At 45.7% G+C, this 21,699-nt stretch overlaps 1 protein-coding gene across 1 annotated transcript in view; it reads left to right on the top strand.

Moving 5' to 3' along the window:
- The window catches only part of LOC133381742 (uncharacterized), a 41,298-nt gene that overhangs the window by 15,553 nt on the left and 4,046 nt on the right, over positions 1-21,699 (top strand). Inside the window, exons 9-17 of the mRNA XM_061621142.1 lie at positions 416-735; positions 7,232-7,411; positions 7,808-8,060; positions 10,506-10,825; positions 13,429-13,608; positions 15,899-16,154; positions 17,172-17,491; positions 20,442-20,621; positions 21,263-21,664. Coding sequence (XP_061477126.1) covers positions 416-735; positions 7,232-7,411; positions 7,808-8,060; positions 10,506-10,825; positions 13,429-13,608; positions 15,899-16,154; positions 17,172-17,491; positions 20,442-20,621; positions 21,263-21,664 — 2,411 coding nt within the window. The remainder of the gene's footprint in view (positions 1-415; positions 736-7,231; positions 7,412-7,807; positions 8,061-10,505; positions 10,826-13,428; positions 13,609-15,898; positions 16,155-17,171; positions 17,492-20,441; positions 20,622-21,262; positions 21,665-21,699) is intronic.

The raw sequence follows: 21,699 nt of genomic DNA, 5'->3' as shown, positions 1-21,699 counted from the left end.
AGATGATTGGTTGATTTTACTCGGTGCTGTCTGCCTGAAGAGTGGCTAACTCTCTGGCCCTCCAGATGTTGTTAGACTACAACTCCCATTGTTCCTGATGATTGACTATGCTGGCTGGGGCTGATGGGAACTGCTGTCCCAACATCAGCTGGAGGCAACAGGTTTAGCCACATCTTCTCTGCCCTGATTGATGGTGGTCCTCAATGGTCTGAGGCAGGGTCTGCCTCAGCCCTACCTGGTGATGTTGGGGATCAAGGAGGGCCATAGGGCCGTGCTAGAGTATAGAGTATATCAGTTAGTTTCTGAGGGAGCGCACAAAGGTTAACAAACCTTAAACCACGTAGTTCTATGGGAGAGAGAAAGAGCATTTGTCATGTTGATCAATACAATGTCTCACTCTTGCATGTTATCATAGATGGACAAGAGAAGAAACCCAAAAAATGCTCTCTATAATAGCACACAGCCCCGGCATCAAGGTGTTTCTGAGCAGTAGTTCAGCTACTAATGAGAAATACTGGAGAGCCTTGCAGGATGATATGCTTGCCGAGGGATACATTAGATCCACGTGTCAACTCCGTGCAAAATGGAAGCGTCTGAAGATCGACTTTTTCAATCAGGGCATAGAGGTGGCCACCGGACAAGTCCGAGTCAAGCACCCCCCGCCCTTCTATAAAGAAGTAAATTTGATCTGGATTGCAGCTGGGAAGCCGCCCTTTGGAGAACGCAAAAAGCCAGGTGAGTTTTAAACAAAAATTTGCCTATTTGTAGGGTCTTCTGGTTCCTTTTTCATATTTGTCATTCTAGCATCTTGCCTTGAATGGACATGTCGAACAATGTAAATGTTTTGCCATTTACAGTTACTACACTATCTGTCATCCAATCCAGCAGATGAAGTCGTAGAAGACTCTCATGGCCCATGTGGTATATCTAAGGCAGCCTTTGACATCCTGGGTCCTGGAGTTGATACGAGGGAACCCCCATTTGGAGGACAGCAGATTGGGGAAGGCTGATACTGAAAAGACCAGAAAGACCATCACTTTCTCCATATGATGATTAATGTATATCAGGAGTGGGGAATCTCTGGCGCTGCAGATGTTGCTGAACTACAACTTCCACCACACCTGGGTCCCATCAGCCCTAAGCAAGCAGGGCTAACATCTGGAAGGGTAAAGGTTTCCCACTCCTGATCTATATTAATATTCGTAACAAGATCCATGTCTGCCTCACTGTTGTCAAGGGGCTTCATGGTGTTTATTAATTTGCCCTTAAAATTGTATGCTGTTCAACATCTATGTGAAACCGTTGGGTGCGGTCATCCAGAGCTTTGGAGTGCATTGCCATCAGTATGCTGATGACACGCAGCTCTATTTCTCCTTTTCATCTTCTTCAGGTGAGGCTGTCAATGTGCTGAACCGGTGCCTGGCTGCGACAATGGACTGGATGAGGGCTAATAAACTGAGGCTCAATCCAGACAAGACTGAGATGTTGCTAGTGGGTGGTTCTTCTGACCAGATGGTGGATGTCCAACCTGTCCTGGATGGGGTTGCACTCCCCCTGAAGGAGCAGGTTCGTAGCTTGGGGGTTCTCTAGAACCATCTCTGTCACTTGAGGCTTAGGTAACCTCAGTGGCACAGAGTGCCTTCTACCAACTTTGGTTGGTGGCCCAACTACGTCCCTATCTGGACAGGGAAAACCTGGCTTCAGTTGTCCATGCTCTGGTAACCTCCAAATTAGATTACTGCAATGCACTCTACGTGGGGCTGCCTTTGAAGATGGTTCAGAAACTGCAGCTTGTGCAAAATGCAGCGGCCAGATTGGTAACAGGGACCAGACGGTCCGAACATATAAAACCGATTCTGACCCACTTGCATTGGCTGCCTGTATGTTTCCGAGCTCAATTCAAGGTGCTGGCTTTAACCTATAAAGCCTTACATGGCTTGGGACCACAATACCTGATGGAACGCCTCTCCTGATATGAACCCACCCATACACTATGTTCAAGATCAAAGGCCCTCCTCCGGGTGCCTACTCCAAGGGAAGCTCGTAGGGTGGCAACAAGGGAGAGGGCCTTCTCAGTGCTATCCCCCAAATTATGGAATGATCTTCCTGATGAGATGTGCCTGGTGCCAACCCTGTTATCTTTTCGGGCCCAGGTCAAGACTTTCCTCTTCTCCCAGGCATTTTAGCATGTGTTTCAAATTGTTTTTATATTGTTTCAAATTTTAAAATTGTGTTTTAAATTGTTTTAAAAATATGTGTTTTAAATTGTATATTTGTTTTAATGTTTTTGATTGCTGTAAACTGCCCAGAGCGCTTCGGCTATGGGGCGATATACAAGTGCAATCAATCAATCAATCAATCAATCAATCAATATTTACATGGTAGGGGATTCACACGTTCACAGTAATCACTCTCTTCTGCCCGCTTCCTTTGAATGTCAGTCTTCTTGGGTTTTATATATGCAGCTGTGGAAAAGGCTCTTTGTTTTACTCTTCACTGGGTCTGCAAGAAGCGGAGATGGGGACGCTTCCACCGCCTGTGGTGGCTGGTGCCCACTGAGACTGATGGGGCAGAAGGCAGGTAGCTCAACACTGTAGGTGGAACCAGATCCAACTAGTGATAGTCTAGACCCCTTCCTCCTTCCTTCTGAGTTGTACGAGGGCGGCACTTAGATTGGGGAGGAGATTGAGGAGGAGAAAGTTGACAGGCAGTGCCACCTTTGGATGGGTTATAAGTAAAAAGGCAAGCAAATGGGGTCTGGCTAAGTTGGGGTAGAGCCCTGTTTGCTCTTATGCCATGTCCTCCATTGCTCACCATCTTGTGCTTCTGGAGCTTGGCTAAACTGAACATTTGGAGCCTTTTTTGAATGCCACCTTTCGCTATTTATTTCTCTTGCCTGCTTCCTTCAAATAGGGTGCGAAGGCCGTGGATAGCATCTAAAAGAAAGCTGTGGGGGGCTGAAGGCTTCTTGGTATCCCTGGATTTTCCTGCAGTTGAGGAGAGGATCCTTGGATGGGTTATCCCTCACACATACGTCACTTGGCAGGATTATGGAAGTTGGTGACCCTCTCTAGTGGGAGGGCTCTCAGTTCTGTCTGTGATGGATTTTGCCTCCATTGTGAAAGGAGAATGTGCAGTCGTATCCTGTCAATGGACTTTTCTGCGGAGGCAAAGGGAGTCCAGTTTGCCCATGGTGGCGTGTCTGCCTCCTCAGGAAAGTTAGTTTCTGCCAGGGACAGGCAAACCCAAGTAGTGGATGAGCTGGTGAGGATCAGCAACCCCACCAGACTTTGAATTACCAGGATGGAGATGCAGAGCCCGGGGTGCACCCACTCCGGTTTCAGTGGTGTGAGTGTCTCCCCAGAGCCATGGGGACTGGGCCAAGTCCCAGGAGAAATGGTTGGATGATGGTGGCTGGGCAGCCATTGCAAGCAGACGCATGTCCGCCTTGTACGAGTATCGTAGAGCAACATACTCCAGCCTTGTAGTCCAGCAACATCTGAATATTAGGCAGGCGCCATCTCTGCTATCTTTTCGGCGCCTTTTGAACACTTTCCCCTTTCAACAAGCCTTTTCGGTTGAGACCTATCTCAGTCTGTGTCTGTGTTAGAATTGCTCAATATGTTTTTTAATAATGTTTTAACCCTTTTTTAAAGTTTTTTTTGTAATGTTTTTAACACTGTTTTGTTTTAATGTATTTTAAGATCTGTTTTTATGATGTTTTTATAGTGTTTTTAGCGCTTTGTTTGCCGCCCTGGGCTCCTGCTGGGAGGAAGGGCGGGATACAAATAAAATAAATAAATAAATCTGGGGACCTAACTCCCATCAATCCCAGCCAACTTAGCCAACAGCCAAGGATGATGGAAGTTGTATTCCAACAACATCTCGAGACCTAATGTTGATGAACAGTGTTGTACCAAAGGCCAAGGCAGCAGAAGCAAATGTGAAGGAAATGGTGGGTGGCCTCCAGGGCTGTGGAGTCGGTACACCAAACCTTCGACTCCGACACCGGCTCCTCTATTTTTCCACTGTCTGACTCCAACTCCGACTCTTGAGTCCAACTCCTCTATTTTTCTACACTCTGACTCCACCCAAAATTGCTTCTTGTCAATCAAAATGTATTTGGAAGTCAGAGACGGTACATTTCTACCGACTCCGACTCCACCCAAAATTGCTCCCCACTCCAACTCCGACTCCACCCAAAATTGCTCCCCACTCCGACTCCACGACTCCGACTCCACAGCCCTGGTGGCCTCGATCAGCTGGAGTCCCCACTGTCCCCAGTCATGACGGCACAGGCCTAAAGACCAAATTCTGCTGCTGGATTCATAAGGTCATGACCAGGGTCCTCGGCTAGGACCAGCACCAGATGCTTACTTTTCTCTGAGGCACAGCCCAGAAAAGGGTAGGAAGCCTCATTGCCTCCCCTAAGAAGAAAAAATGACTTTATTTAGCCACCAGCTCCGTGAGGCAAAACGGCGGGAAATTTCCTTTGCCTCCTCAGCTCTGGCTCTGACATGTGATGTCATCCCAGGCCCCTTCCTGAAAGGCCAGTTCACCAGCATAGTAGAGAAACTAGCTCAATCTGTCTGCTAAAAAGGGCTTATCTGTGAGGGCAGTTCTGACAAGAAGGAAATCCCAGGCTCTGCTGTTTCCCCTGCCAGCAGGCTGACTCTTCTGTAGAAGCATCACAGAAACAGCCTAACTAGCAGGGTGGCCATTTTGTTACACCATTGGTTCAACTGAAGTGTGAAATGAAAGCGGAGCCCAGTGGATGTTCAGTTTGAAAGGAGTTTTTTGTGTATGGGGGGGTTAGCCCTTATGTACTGTCAAAGCTGCAAAGTGGCCGGAGGTCATGGGCCATACAAGGAGATCCCCTCAAATTGTGTCAACACGGAGGTTAAACGTGTCAGATCTATCTCCCCTCAGAAACAAAAGTGGAGAGATGTCCAGTGAGGAAGAGTTTCAGGACGATCTCCGTGGAGAAGTTAGGCTCCTTCTCCTTCAGCAGCTGACAAAGGCAGTTCGTTTTCTGGGCAGAGGCGAGGGAGTTCTCTAGCTGAAGATTTTCCCGCTCTTTCCCCCCCTGAATCCACTAGATCAGTAGGATCAGAATGCTTCTCTTTAGAGAGCTCTGTCTCCATGGCCCTGAAGGGCAGGGGGACCATTTCCAAGGGCAACAGCAAGAGAGCCTGTTGGCTCCTCTAGAAGGCATGCTTTAATATATAAATATTACCTCAGGAGTTCATGGAGATTTCAAAAGGGTTTTCCGGAACTGTGTGAGTGTGGCTGTAATATCAATAGTTGGAAGCATTCTAAGCGCAACAGAATGCCAGTTTGACCTAAACAGCTAAAATTTTAAAGTGAATGGAATTACTACACATATCATAAGACGGATATTCTGTTCATACGGCTTTATTTATGTAATGTTATGTAACTTTAAAGTTGACAACGAGGACATTGAACTTGTCAAGGATTATCAATACTTTGGCGCAGTCGTTAACCAAAATGGAGACAATAGTCAAGAAAGAAGAAGAAGGCTAGGACTGGGGAGGGCAGCTGTGAGAGAACTAGAAAAGGTCCTCAAATGCAAAAATGTTCACTGAACACGAAAGTCAGGATCATTCAGACCATGGTATTCCCGATCTCTATGTATGGATATGAAAGTTGGACAGTGAAAAAGGCGGATAAGAGAAAAATCAGCTCATTTGAAATGTGGTGTTGGAGGAGAGCTTTGCAGATACCATGGACTGCGAAAAAGACAAATAATTGGGTGTTAGAACAAATTAAACCATATCACTAGAAGCTAAAATGCTTTGATTTCGATTCCTTCATTGAGCTAGGGGTTGGACTTGATGGCCTTTTAGGCCCCTTCCAAGTCTACTGTTCTATGATTCTAGAGTGTTTTTAGTATTTTGTTTGCCACCCTGGGCTCCTTCTGGGAGGAAAGGCAGGATATAAATTTAATAAATAAATAAAAATATTAAAATAAATAAAATAAATATTTGTTTTAATGTTCAGTCTGTTTTTAATTTTTGTGAACCGCCCAGAGAGCTTTGGCTATGGGGCAGTATATAAATGTGATAAAATAAATAAATAAAGTAATAGACATTTCTAACTTAGGTTCATTGATTTTAATGGATTACTTGGGATAGGGCTTAGGTGAATACAACCCTATATCTCCAACATCAAACCTTTATGAGGCACTGCGAGCTAACTACGTACGCATCTGTTGAGGCTCCAGTGTGCCCACCTGACGGGAATCACTTTGGTATATTCCATCTGAGGATCCCCTCCACTGCAGAGAATTTGGGCCTTCCTGTGATAAGTTCAACTTCTGCAGGGGATGCTGCTTTTAGTACTGTGCAACTAGCCAGTTGAAGGCCGGAGTGGAGGGCATCTGCAGCTTATTTGTACTTCCTCTATGCTTTTGTTTCTATGTCTACTGTTTTTATTGTTGCCTTCGCATTCTTGGGTACTATTCTGTTAAGCTGTGGCACTTGTGAACTGAGAGTGGGCTTCCCATCCACTTGGGTTGTCCTCCGTTTACATAATCCTGCCTAGTGGAGCGAACCCGCTACATCCTCTGCAGAAAATGAGCTTATCACAGTGAGTCCAACCGTCTAATTCGCTCTGCAGACCCTGCTCCTGATCAACGTTCTGGAGACAAGTTTTGGAAACTGAGTGGCCTCCTTCCTGATCGAGCCATGAATTAAAATGGCACTGCGAGGAGGGGGGTCGGCAGGGGACAAAAGCATCTAGAGAGGCAAAGGGGAAGTACGTGGGTTAAACATTTCCTGGCAGAGCAGCCGTGCAACGTTTGCATTAATTGCACAGCCCCATAGTCTCCCGCTGGCCTGGGAAGAAGAAAGCACAGAGAGGAGAGCCAATCAGCTGAGTTGGTGGCTGGATCAGGGCCAGGGGAGAGACTCATTGGCTTCATGCTATTAGTTTTAAGAGCTCTATCAGTTATCGCCAGATTCACTCCTAGCTAGCGGCTATCCTGTCTAAACAGTATTCTCAATGTAATTCTATATGGAACTGTAAGTTAATCAGGAGAGTCTAACATTTGGAAGGATTGGCCTTCCCAGCAAGATTTTGAAGGCATGCGCACTTGGAGGCAGCTTTTGTGTTCTGGCATTCTCCATAGAAATTGATTTGTTTTGTTCCCAAATTTCACAGCCCCCTTTTTTTTTTATCTGACTCACGTTGGTTTCTCTCTCAATTTCAGTGGTGGACGTTTGGGAGACAGACAATGAAAGCAATTCCACAAATGGGGAGCCGTCACCAAGAATGCCCTGTTACAGGCCAACATCCTTCGGGCAGCAGCCGGAAGCAGCACTGCCAACAGGGGCCCCCTTGCCGATTGTAGGGCCTGAGCTGGTTGATAGTGGGGAAATCGCCGCTTTAGGTACTTGATCTCAAGCAGTTTGTTTAATGAAAATATTTATAGACTGCACTTCCATATAAAATCTTGCAACAAATCTTCCAGCTGCCCCCGCATCCTTCTGTTCACCATTTTTGGGAAGCTTGTGAGACTTTGGGGGTGATTTGTGTGTGTGGAACCCTGAGTGAGAACCAGGAGGTTTGAGAGATGTTGAGTGGAGAAGTGTTTTAATATTTACTTGTTGATTTGTATTATGTATGCGTTTGTATTGTGGTTTTATTGTATGTTTTTATAATATTCGCTGTTTTATCTTCTGTACACCACTTAAAGATAAAGCAGTATAGAAATGACTACACAGCTGATATAGCACATAGCAATTAAGTAAATAATAGTAATGCTTACTTTCTCTCTTTGTTTCAGGAGGGGATGTGTGGGAGACAGACAACGAAAGCAAGCCACATCCAGTATTTGGGGGACCCAGTGAGTGCCCAGGCATGGAAGAGGATGTCTGGAATCAAGATGGGATGGAGAAGCAGGAACAAGATATAAGCAAGAGGAATAACAACTCCATTGCTTGTCTGGATAGTGACTTTCATGAAATCCCAGCCCAGTTACAAGCCCAGAAAACTCATAGGAGAGAGGGAAGAAAAGAGTGCCCTGCATGTGGAAAAAGGTTTGCTTTCTAAATCAACACCTAAATGGAAATGGACTGCCTTCAAGTCGATCCTGACTTATGGCGACCCTATGAATAGGGTTTTCATGGTAAGCGGTATTCAGAGGGGTTTTCCCATTGCCTCCCTCTGCGGCTAGTCCTCCACAGCTGGCTAGGGCCTGCTCAGGTTGCCACAGCTGCACAAGCCGGCCCCTTCCTTGTCTGCAAGTGCCAGCTGGGGGGCAACTGGGCTCCTTGGGACTATGCAACTTGCCCAAGGCCGCACAGGTGGCAGGGCACGTAACCCCTGAGCCACTCCCTGTAGGGGTGATCTTTAGCTGGCCCTTGACACCCAGGAGACAGGAGCAGGGATTTGAACTCACAGACTCTGGACTCCCAGCCAGGCTCTCCTCCCCACTGTGCTATCCATGCAATAGCCCACACAGGAGAGAAACCATGTCTGGAATGTGGCAAGAGATTCAGGTCAGGGCAACCTGCTTATTTCCAGGGACGCTTGAGGAATCTGTTGCCAAAGGCTTCTTACATGGTTTTGGTGGGTTATGATGTACAAATTAAACCAGAACTATCACTAGAAGCTAAAATGATGAAACTGAGGTTATCATACTTTGGAGACATAATGAAAAGATATAATTCATTAGAAAAGATAGTAATGCTGGGGGGGGGGAAGAAGGGAGTAGAAAAAGAGGAAGGCCAAACAAGAGATGGATTGATTCCATCAAGGAAGCCACAGACCTGAGCTGAAAAGATCTGAACAGGGTGGTTTATGCTATTGGAGGTCACTGATTCATAGGGTCACCATAACCATAAGGTTAGGCATAGAGGGCACTGTTTTGCAGTGGTTCCGCTCCTTCCTCTCTGATAGGTACCAGAGAGTGGCATTGGGGGATGAGGTTTCGGATCCTTGGCCTCTCACCTGTGGGGTGCCGCAGGGCTCCATCCTCTCCCCGATGCCATTTAACATCTATACAAAGCCGCTGGGGGCAATCATCAGGAGATTTGGGCTGCAGTGTCACCAATATGCAGATGACACACAGTTCTATCTCTCATTTAAATCTTCACCGAGGTTGGCTGTAGAAACCCTGTCCAAGTGCCTGGACTCGGTGAGTGCCTGGATGGGAAGGAATAAACTGAAGCTAAACCCTGACAAAACCGAGGTACTGTTCGTGGGAGACAAGGGAAGGTTAGGGGACTTGGACCTGGTGCTCAATGGGGTACAACTGCCCCTAAAAGACCAGGTCCGCAGCCTTGGGGTCATTCTTGACTCCCAACTGTCCATGGAAGCCGGGCAGCACTGTATCAACTCCATCTGATATGGAAGCTGCACCCCTACCTTCCCAATCATCTGCTCCCATCGGTGGTACATGCCCTGGTCTCCTCTCGCCTTGACAACTGTAATGCGCTGTACGTGGGGTTACCCTTGAAAACGGTCTGGAAGCTGCAACTGGTACAGAATGTGGCGGCTCGCCTGATTAAAGGCAGCCGCCGGCGAGATCACGTAACTCCAGTGCTCAGAGAGTTGCACTGGCTACCAGTTGATTTCTGGGCCCAATTCCAGTTGTTGGTTTCGACCTTTAAATCCCTACACGGTTTCGGCCCAGCCTATCTGAAGGAGCACCTCCAGCATCATCAGCTATGCCGCCTAACGAGAGCAGCCTCAAAATAAGGGAGTCGAAAAAGAGGAAGACCAAACAAGAGATGGATTGATTCCATAAAGGAAGCCATGGACCTGAACTTGCAAGATCAGGGTGATTTATAACATGCTATTGGAGTTCGCTGATTCATAGTATCGCCATAAGTCGTAATCAACTTGAAGGCATATAACAACAACAACATACAGCAGATAACATACAACCTGATTCAATGACTGGGGAAGGCCCCATCCCCTAATACAGGGAAGGGAGCCTTCAGGACACTGCATTATCAGTGTTCAGTATCTGATGTCCAATGGCTTGTGTTCCCTTGCTCTGAGCCTCTGTGCTTTTAACCAGGCAGAGACTCCTGTCCAATAGTTGGTACTGCCATGTAGCACTTGCTGGGTGTTTACTATGTCAGTCCAACACCCCCCAGTGACTTCATCTTCTGTAGTCATAACAATATTGATAAGCTACCTGTTATTGGGAGCTCCTTCACTGCAGGTTGGCACAGCACTCCTATTAGGTCATAAACCCAAGATTAAGATGTGTGCCAGCCAAGGTCATGCTGTCTGACTCATTCTACCATAAAGGGGGTAGTTAGGGGATTGCATATATTTGACAGACCCTTTTTCCAATACAGGGTGTAGGTCAGTGCTAGAGTATATATACTGTCTTGGTTTCTGGGGGAAGTGCACAGAAGTTAACCTACCAGACTCCCCAAACCAATTAAGTTTGCTACAGACATAGCTTGTCTTGTCAATTTATTATATACATGGTCAATGCAATGTCTCACTCTTGCATGTTATCATAGATGGACAAGAGACGAAGCCCAAAAAATGCTCTCTATAATAGCACGCAGCCCCGGCATCAAGGTGTTTATGAGTAGTAGTACAGCTACTAACGAGAAATACTGGAGAGCCTTGCAGGATGATATGCTTGCCATGGGGTACGTTAGATCCACGTGTCAACTCCGCGCAAAATGGAAGCGTCTGAAGATCGACTTTTTCAATCAGGGCATAGAGGCGGCCACCGGACAAGTCCGAGTCAAGCACCCTCCTCCCTTCTATAAAGAAGTAAATTTGATCTGGATTGCGGCCGGGAAGCCACCCTTTGGAGAACGCAAAAAGCCCGGTGAGTTTTAACAGAAAAACCTTTGTAGGGTCTTCTGGTTCCTTTTTCATATTTGTCATTCTAGCATCTTGCCATGAATGGACACATTGACCAAAACAAATGTTTTGGTATTTGCAGTTAGTACTCCCTCTCAGTCATCGAACGAAGTCAATGAATTTGTATGAGACTCTCCTGGCCCCGGAAGTGTATCTGAGGCAGCCTTCATCCTGGGCTTGATGTAAGTTGTAGCTCAAAAACATATGAAGAGCACCAGGTTGGGGAAGGCTGATATAGAACGACTCCCATTTTCTCCATTTGATGATCCTTCTAGTATTGGGTATGGGGAACCTTTGGTCCTTCAAATGGTGCTGAACTGCAACTTCCATCATACCTGGCCATTAGTCATGCTTACTAGCAGTGATGCAAGCTGCAAGGTCACAGGTTTCCTACTCCTGACCTACAGTCTTATCTATAACAAGGTTCATGTCTTCTACCTTATTGTTGTTGAAGAGCTGGATGATCATGATCTTTAACCTGCCATAAAAACAATTGTTTTTATTTGCAGTCAGTGGCTCATACATTCACAATAATCGCTCTCTTCTGCTCATAGCTACTCCTTATCTTCCGTGCTCATCCTTTTCCTTTACATTTCCGTCTTCTTGGGATTTGTATATACGCAACCATGAAAAGATTCTTCATTGGTTTTGCAAGAAGTGCAGATGGGCACATTTCCATCATCACTGGTGGCTTCTGGGACAGACGGCAGAGAGCTCCAAACAGAGTCAGAAGCATCTAAGTCTAGTTTTGTACCCAAACTCCCCCCTGTTAGGTAGAACACAGATTGAGAAAGAGGAAGTTGACAGGCAGTACCACTCCTGGTTATAAGTAAGAATGCAGGAGGTGGTGGCTAAGTTTGGGCAGAGCCCTGTTTGCTGTTATGCATCAGCCTCCATAGGCTCCCATCTTGTGCTTCTGGAGCCCAGCTACTGTACTTATGGAGACTTTTTTTGAGTGCCCCCTTGCGCTGTTTATTTTTCCTGCCTGGGTCCTTCAGATGGGGTGGGTGGACAGTGTATCACATTTAAAAGAAAACACTGCTGGGAGGCATGGGATTAGCTCTGTAGGCCCTTCTCCTGATCATAATGCTGGCAATAGGTTTTGGAAACTGTGAGTGAACTGTCAGGCCCCTTCCTGTCAGGATCCCACCTCAGGCGCCACCTGCCAGGATCCCACCTGTGGTCACTACTTTGTCAAGGTCCCACCTCAGGGTCCTGGTCTTTAAATGGTTCTCTCACCGGCTGTAGCAAAGATCTCTCAAGATCCCACTGCTAGGCAGCACCCCAGTCACTCCCTGTAAAACAATATTGCCTTAAGACTGTGCCTTAGTCTCCTCCTGGCTTATTGCTGCTTTGTGTCTGGGTGCACTTGCAGGCCACAACCCCCCTGTATCTTTGGGCCTATAAAGATTACAGCCCTGGGTTGCTCTGGATACCTGATGATGTTACACTATCTCTTCACCGCTGCCACCATTGATACTGTTTCCCAACCTTGGTATATGCCCTGCCCACCCTTCTGGTCTGTGATATCCCCAGCCAAGGATCAGGCGTTCTGGTAAACCAAGAAATATTTATTTATATACTCAGGAATAACAAGATTACTTAAAGGTATAGTTAACAAGAGTATGGTTTCATCAGATGCTTTTCTCTTTATGTTTCTAGTCATCAATAACCTGCCTCACTACCAGCCTAATCCAATCCAACCCACAAAACCAACTCCAACCTCCCTCAGAACTCCCACCAACTGAACTCTCACTAATCTGTCATCCTCTCATTTATACCTTCAGACACTCAAACGCTCAGCCAATCATAATACATTCTGCAGCATTCCAGCCCATGTACTCCCCCCTCTCACTCAGTCGACTTACCATATACCCACACCTACCATATTTACAGCATTATACATACAGGGGCATCACATGAACCTGCAGAGGGACAGCTGTATATATATGTGTGTGCATGAGAGAGAGTGTAAGTGAAAGAAAGAGAGACAGCATTGGGGGAAGAGAATCTGAAGTTTGGCTACTGAGGGAAGGGATTTTCAGGCAGATTCTTCCTGCTAGCTGAGGCTTGCTATTGTGTTCAGGATGGAGGCATGAAGCAAATGAACAGAGAGGGGGATGTATGTAGGCAACATATCTTCTGGCAGAGCAGCCGCGCAGCCTTTGCCGTCATTGCACAGCCCTGGGAAGAAGAAAGCCCAGAGAGAGAAGACAATTGGCTGAGTTGGGGATTGCACCAGGGCCAGGAGAGAGACACATTGGCTTCATGGTACTAGTTTTAGCAGCTTCCCTAGGTTTCATTTATCACCAGTTTCAGCTCTCCTAGCTAAGGATTGCCCTGGCTAAAAAGTATTCTCAATTTAATCCTATATGGACTTGCAAGTGAATCGGTACAGTCTCATGATTGACAGGATTGACTCTCCCAGCAAGTCTTTGAAAACGTGTCCAGCCAGAGGCAGATTTCTATCCTTGGATTCTCCACAGCAGTTGATTTGGTTTGTTCCCTAATTTCACAGCCCCCCTTTCTTCCACACCCCACTCACATCGGTTTCTCTCTCGATTTCAGTGGTGGACGTGTTCGAGACAGACAATGAAAGCAATTCCATAAATGGGGAGCCGTCACCAAGAGTGCCCTGTCACAGGCCAACATCCTTCGGGCAGCAGCTTGAAGCAGCACTGCCAACAGGGCCCCCCTTGCCAATCATAGAGCTCGAGATGGTTGATAGTGGGGAAGTCGCTCCTTTAGGTACTTGGAAGCAATATTTAAATACCATACTTTCGTATAAAATATTGCAAGGCGGTATACAACCTAAAAACACAACAAAAAGTCAGGATCATTCAGACCATGAATGATCTCCATGTATGGATATGAAAGTTGGAAAGTGAAAAAGGTGGATAAGAGAAAAATCAACTCCTTTGAAATGTGGTGCTGGAGGAGAGCTTTGCACATACCATGGACTGCGAAAAAGACCAATAATTGGGTGTTAGAACAAATGAAACCAGAACTGTCACTAGAAGCTAAAATGATGAAACTGAGGTTATCATACTTTGGACACATCATGAGAAGACATGATTCACTAGAAAAGTCAATAATGCGGGGAAAACCAGAAGGGAGTAGAAAAAGCAGAAGGCCAAACAAGAGATGGATTGATTCCATAAAGGAAGCCACAGACCTGAACTTACAAGATCTGAACAGGGTGGTTCATGACAGATGCTCTTGGAGGTCACTGATTCATAGGGTCACCATAAGTCATAATTCACTTGAAGGCACATAACTTCAACAGTAAAAACTATAAAATCATAAAGTTCATCAGTAAATGTGAAGCACCTGAATGTGCCCATCTTACACCTGTGCTGAGGGGACTACAGCAGCTGCCGATCAGCTACCAGGCCATTTTTAATGTCTCTTTGTTAACAGATAACAAATCAGGACCAAGTTACCTGAAAGGGACCACCTATCCCTGTATGTTGTTATATGCCCTCAAGTCGATTCCAACTTATGGCAACCCTATGAATCCTTTTTTTGGTTGTATTCACAGGGTTTTCATGGTAAGCGGTATTCAGAGGGGGTTTCCCATTGTCTCCCTCTGAGGCTAGTCCTCCCCAGCTGCCCAGGGCCTGCTCAGCTTGCCACACCTGCACAAGCCAGCCCCTTCCTTGTCTGCAACTGCCAGCTGGGGGGCAACTGGGCTCCTTGCGACTCTGCAGCTTGCCCACGGCTGCACAGGTGGCAGGGCGCGTAACCCCTGAGCCACTCCCCGTGGGGGTGATCTTTAGCTGGCCCTTGACACCCAGGAGACACGAGCGGGGATTTGAACTCACAGACTCTGGACTCACAGCCAGGCTCTCCCCATTGTGTTATACTACTGTACAGACCTGTAATATCACTTACCATCAGTTCTGCTATAGTGGCAGTGCACCCTAGAGAATATCTTAGGTCAGTGACCCCCACAATAGGCCTTTTTTTGCTGTTGCCCCTATGCTGTGGAATTAGTGCAATTTGTGGGATTTTTATAGAAATTTCATCCTGGCTTGAGACTATACTTTTAACACAAGAGGCCAGGGCCTAGTATCAGAACTCTGCAGAAAGCTGCTTAAACTGAGAACAGGGCCTCTTACAGGTTTAAAAACTATCCGAAACACGGAGCTTGGTTGTGCTGTGAGTGAGCAAAAATGGGGAAACGTTGGACTAGCCAGTCGACAAAATCAATTTCTGCCTTGGTGAGAAGTTTGTCACAAATGATTCATGGCTCTGGTTCCGGTATCCTGTATGATCTCCAGTCTGGCTCCAGAATGTTGGCATGTTTGTGGTCATTGGGGTACCCATTGCCCTCTGTGATGGGAATGCCCATTTGTAAGGGCCTTTTAGATGAATGTTTTCAAAGAAATTCCTAATATGGAATTCCTAATAACTTCTATACAATTCCTAATAACTTCTTAATAACTTCTATACAAGTTATTCCACAGTTTTCATTTTGTCCATTTTTTAAAAAAAATATATTTTTATTTTATAAACAACATTTTGTCCATTTTTGAGGATGCAAACATGAGCTTTAGATCCAAAGCTTTATTAATATATTTTGTTAATTGCTGCAAGGCTGTCAATCTTTAAAAGATGTGTGTCTTACCAATTTACTGCAATAACATTTGGAACATTTGCCGACCTGGGCTCCTACTGGGAGGAAGGGCGGGCTATAAATCTAACAAACAAAATAGTAAAAGATTGCCATCTATGAGAAACCTGAACACCATTTGTGAGCCTTCAAGGATATTGAGACACCAGATCCTTTTTTTTTTTTTTTTTTTGCCACTTATTGGAAGCTTATTGTACGTATGAATGTTAACGACTTGCAACATCATTTACCGGTAGCATCACTGGAAGTAATGGAATTTTTGAAGCACTGCATTCAAAATGTACATGATTTTTACTGTTTTTGTAATGCAGTTGTTTTTATTGTGAAATTGCTTTGAGATGCTACGTAGGAAGCGATTCGCTTTTGTTGAATAAACAATAGTAAATGTTTGCTTTATTTTAGGAGGGGATGTGTGGGAGATGGCTAACGAAAGCAAAGCGCAGCCAGTGTTTGGAGAAAGCCATAAGTGTCCAGATGTTGAAGAGGATGTCTGGAATCAAGAAGGAATGAAGAAGCAAGAGCAAGATAAAAACAGTGAGATGAATAATAAATCCATTGCTCGTCTGGAGAGCAACTTCTATGAAAGTCCAGCCCACTTACGAGCTGAAAAAACTCCTAAGGGAGAGGAGAGGAAAGAGTGTCCTGCATGTTGGAAAAGGTGATTTACAAGCACAACACTTGCTATCCATATGGAAGCCCACACAGGAGATAAATGATGTCTGGAGTGTGGAAAAAGCATCAGGTCTAGGGGTGCTTGAGGAATTTTGTTTCCAAAGGGGTTATGTACAGATTTGTGGACTGAGAAACTCAAACTTTGTCTTCTGTCGGATCAAACAGCTCAACTGGCACCTGTTGCTGGTTTTAAAACAACCCCATAGATAACAGGCAAATACGTACAAGACTGCAGTTCACATGCATGTTCTTTTGTGATACGTGCACAGACGTGCATGATTTCTCTGTGTGGTATTCTCTTGTTCAGCTGACTCTGAAGTTTGGCCTCCACTGTGATTTTTTGATTCCAATTATTATTATTATTAGTAGTAGTAGTAGTTAATTAGTTAATTAGATTTATATCACATACTTCCTCACATTATTATTATTATTATAGTTATTAATTAGTTAATTATTTTATTTATTAGATTTATATCCCGCCCTTCCTCCCAGCATTAAGCATCTCAGTGGTTCACAAGGATCAAGAAAGTCTGTAGGTCAGTGCTAGAGTATATATGCTGTGGGAAGCTTTTTTTTTTTTTTTTTTAAATGTTTTTAAAGTTGTTTTGTTCTAATGTGTTTTAAAGTTTGTTTTTATGATGTTTTAAAGTGCTTTTAGTGCTTTGGTTTGCCGCCTTGGGCTCCTGCTGGGAGGAAGGGCGGGATATAAATCAAATAATAAATAAATAAAATAAGTGTGCAATGATTAACCAACAGGATTCCCCAAACCAATTAGTTTTGCTAGAGAGAGTGTCTCACTCTTGCATGTTACTGCAGATGGACAAGAGATGAATACAGGGTGTAGGTCAGTGCTAGAGTATATATACTGTCTTGGTTTCTGGGGGAAGTGCACAGAAGTTAACCTACCAGACTCCCCAAACCAATTAAGTTTGCTACAGACATAGCTTGTCAATTTATTATATACATGGTCAATGCAATGTCTCACTCTTGCATGTTATCATAGATGGACAAGAGACGAAGCCCAAAAAATGCTCTCTATAATAGCACGCAGCCCTGGCATCAAGGTGTTTATGAGTAGTAGTACAGCTACTAACGAGAAATACTGGAGAGCCTTGCAGGATGATATGCTTGCCATGGGGTACGTTAGATCCACGTGTCAACTCCGTGCGAAATGGAAGCGTCTGAAGATCGACTTTTTCAATCAGGGCATAGAGGCGGCCACCGGACAAGTCCGAGTCAAGCACCCTCCTCCCTTCTATAAAGAAGTAAATTTGATCTGGATTGCGGCCGGGAAGCCGCCCTTTGGAGAACGCAAAAAGCCCGGTGAGTTTTAACAGAAAAATCTTTGTATTTGCAGGGTCTTCTGCTTACCTTTTCATATTGATCGTTCAAGGTTTTTTTTTAAGCTGGATTTTTAAATAATAATAATAATAATTCTTATTATTTATTACACTTTTATACCGCCCGACTAGCAATAGCTCTCTGGGCGGTGAACACAAGAGTACAATAAAATCACACAATATAATACAACAGAGCATGTAAAAACAACATAATCTAAAATCAGTTACAACACATTTAAAATTAAGTTAACTTAAATTAAAATGCCTCGGAAAAGAGGAAGGTTTTAACTTGGCACCGAAAGGATAGTAGTGTCGGCGCCAAGCGCACCTCCTCAGGGAGACTGTTCCACAATTTGGGGGCCACCACTGAGAAGGCCCTAGATCTTGTCACCGCCCTCCAGGCCTCCTTATGAGACGGAACCCGGAGGAGGGCCTTCGTAGTAGACCGTAGTGTACGGGCCGGTTCATATCGGGAGAGGCGTTCCGACAGATATCGTGGTCCCGTGCCGTATAAGGCTTTATAGGTCAATACCAACACTTTGAATCTGGCCCGGAAGCATATTGGGAGCCAGTGCAGGCAAGCCAGAACAGGTGTTATATGCTCGGACCGCTTGGTCCTTGTTAGCAATCTGGCTGCCGCATTTTGCACTAGCTGTAGCTTCCGAACTGTCTTCAAAGGTAGCCCTACGTAGAGCGCGTTGCAGTAGTCCAAACGCGAGGTTACCAGAGCATGTACAACTGATGTGAGGTCCTTCTTACTCAAATAGGGACGTAGCTGGGCTACCAACCGGAGTTGGTAGAACACATTCTGTGTCACCGAGGCTACATGAGCCTCAAGTGAGAGGGAAGAGTCTAAGAGGACTATGGACCTGCTCCTTCAGGGGGAGTGTAACCCCATCCAGGACAGGGTATGTATCCACCATCCGATCGGAGAAACCATCCACCAGCAGCATCTCAGTCTTGTCAGGATTGAGCCTCAGTTTGTTAGTTCTCATCCAGTCCATTGTCGCGGCCAGGCAACGGTTCAGCACATCGACAGCCTCACCTGAGGATGATGAAAAGGAGAAGTAGAGTTGCGTGTCATCAGCGTACTGATGACAACGCACTCCAAAACTCCTGATGACCGCACCCAACGGCTTCATATAGATGTTAAAGAGCATGGGAGACAAAACTGACCCCTGCGGGACCCCACATTGGAGAACCCACGGTGTCGAGCAATGTTCCCCAAGCACTACCTTGTGGAGATGGCCAGCCAAGTAGGAGCGGAACCACAGCCAAGCAGTACCTCCAACTCCCAACTCCGCGAGCCTCTCCAGAAGGATACCATGGTCGATGGTATCAAAAGCTGCTGAGAGATCAAGGAGAATCAACAGAGTTACACTCCCTGTGTCTCTCTCCCGACATAGGTCATCAGACAGGGTGACCAAGGCCATCTCAGTGCCAAAACCAGGCCTAAAACCCGATTGAAATGGATCTAGATAATCGGTTTCATCCAATGGTGCCTGGAGCTGGCCAGCAACCACTCGTTCCAAGATCTTGCCCAGGAATGGAACATTCACTACTGGTCTGTAGCTGCTGAAATTTTCTGGGTCCAAGGAAGGTTTTTTCAGGAGTGGTCTCACCGCCGCCTCTTTCAGACAGCCAGGGACCACTCCCTCTCGTAAAGAGGCATTTATCACTTCCCTGGCCCAGCCAACTGTTCCATCCCTGCTAGTTTTTATTAGCCAAGAGGGGCAAGGATCAAGTACCGAGGTGGTTGCACGTACCTGTCCAAGCACCTTGTCCATAATAATTGGACACATTGACAAGATGAAAAATTTTGGCATTTGCACTTAGTACTCTCGCTTAGTCAATGAAACAAGTTTATATATAAGACTCTCATGGCCCAGGTGGTACGTCTAAAGCAGCTTCCACCAAACTGGGACTGGGGTTGATGGAAGTTGCATCCTCTACATGTTTGGGAATACAAGGTTGGGGAAGGCCAATATAGAAAGACCATCACTTTCTCCATGTTATGATCTAACTATATCAGGAGCAGGGAACCTTTGGCTTTCCAGACAGTGCTGAACTACAACCGGGCTCTTGCCGCCCTTGGCTTCTGCTGGGAGGAAGGGTGGGATCTAAATCAAATAATAAAATGTAAATGTACTGCCTTCAAGTCGATCCCGACTTAAGGCGACTGTATGAATAGGGTTTTCGTGGTAAGCGGTATTCAGAGCGGGTATACCATTGCCTTCCTCTGAGGCCGAGAGGCAGTGACTGGCCCAAGGTCACCCAGTGAGCTTCATGACTGTGCGGGGATTCAAACCCTGGTCTCCCAGGTCATAGTCCAACACTCTAACCACTACACCACACTACTCAGAGGTGGTTTACCATTGCCTTCCTCTGAGGCCAAGAGGCAGTGACTGGCCCGAGGTCACCCAGTGAGCTTCATGGCTGTGTGGGGATTAGAACCCTGGTCTCCCAGGTCATAGTCCAACACTCTAACCACTACACCACACTGGCTCTCAATAAAAAAATAAATAAAACTCCCATCACCCTTGGCAATTGGCCATACTTGCGAAAGGGTTGCAATTCAGCAACATCTGGAACAGAGGTCGCCAACCTTTTTGGAGCAGGTGGCACATTTCAAATTTTAAGAGAGTTCTGGGGGGGCACCAGTCACAAAATGGCTGCCATGTTGATGTGGCATAACATAGAATTAGCGAGTAGTGATGGTGAAGCATTTCCCATGATTGTAATTCTGCATGGACTGCAAGAGAGTCTGATTTGTGGCAGGATTGGCCTCCCTTGCATGTCTGTGAAGGCATGCGCATTCTGGGATTTTGCATTCTGGGATTGTCCACAGGAGTTGATTTGGTTGCTTTCTTGATTTGACAGTCCCTTTCTCCCCCCCCCCCCCACTCATGTTGGTTTTTCTCTCTCTGTTTCAGTGGTCGATGCGTGGGAGACAGACAATGAAAGCAATTCCACAAATGGAGAACTGTCATTGACAATGCCCTCTCACAGGCCAACACCCATCGAGCAACAGCCAGAAGCTGTCCCACCAACAGAGCCTCCCTTGCCTATTGTACGGCCTGAGATGGTTGATAGTGGGGAAGTTGCCTCTTCAGGTATTTAGGTCTCAAACAGCTTGCTAGTTTGTTTTTATTTAAATATTTATGGACCTCACTTTCATATAGAATATCGCAAGGTAGTATACAGCCTGAAAGCACAATACTGTAGTGACAACAATAAAAGTACTCATTGATGGCCTTCTCCTTGTCCATGAATTTGTCTAATCTTTTAAAGCCATCCAAGTTGGTAGACTAACCGCCTCTTGTGGAAGCAAATCCCATAGTTTGTTTTGTCTGGTCTGAATCTCCCAGAATTCAGCTTCATCGTCTGTCCCAGAGTTCTCATACAAGAGAGGGCGGTAAAACCTTTTGGAGCATTAGAAGTTTTGGAAGATTTTTGAGTTTTTGATACCTTATTTTCTAAAATTGATAACGCTGTTCAGAGAACAATGCTGCAAGACAAAAGCTGCAACTGCCCCACACCGGAGAAAGGACTCCCCCTGCTTGTTTTCAAGAAAGCTATTCCGCCTTTCACATTGCAAAACTTTAGGTGGAGAGCTTAAGTGTTGTGTGAATTATAGACAATATGAGAATCGTAATACTCTGTATGTATAGCATGATTGAAGTAGTTGCACGGTGTCTTAGAGTTATAAAAAGCAACCATGTTTTGAAACACCTCTTACAATTTGCCTTTTCAGTTGAAGCTAAGAGGAGGCTGACAAGATATCGAGAAGAGGCTGAAGGACATGAGCAGGAGGATCCAATGATATCTGAAGATGAACTCAAAAGAATTCCTCCTTCTCTTCCATCTTTCCTCGGTCCTTCCTCCCACCAGGAGAAAGCCCTCTTCCTTCCAGAACAGCAGAACGATTTCGAAGAAATAAAGGAGGAGGAAGAGGATCTGGATGCTTCCATGACTGACTCTGCTTTGGGTTGCCCTCCTCTAGGACTCCTCGAAGCATCCCTGGAGCAAGCAGCAAGTAGTCCTGGTGATCTTCTCGCTAGTCCTACCTCTGTTACTAGTAGATCGGCATCTGCCACTGACAGTCATGTACAGCAGTGGTACGTTAGCCAACAGTGCCCTGCTTGTTCTACGCTGAGTAAGTAAATTTACTGAACTACGTCTTCTAATTCA

The sequence above is a fragment of the Rhineura floridana genome, chromosome 3 (genome assembly GCF_030035675.1).
Source record: "Rhineura floridana isolate rRhiFlo1 chromosome 3, rRhiFlo1.hap2, whole genome shotgun sequence".
Classification (NCBI taxonomy): Eukaryota; Metazoa; Chordata; class Lepidosauria; order Squamata; family Rhineuridae; genus Rhineura; species Rhineura floridana.
This window is presented reverse-complemented; position numbering and strand designations above follow the sequence as displayed.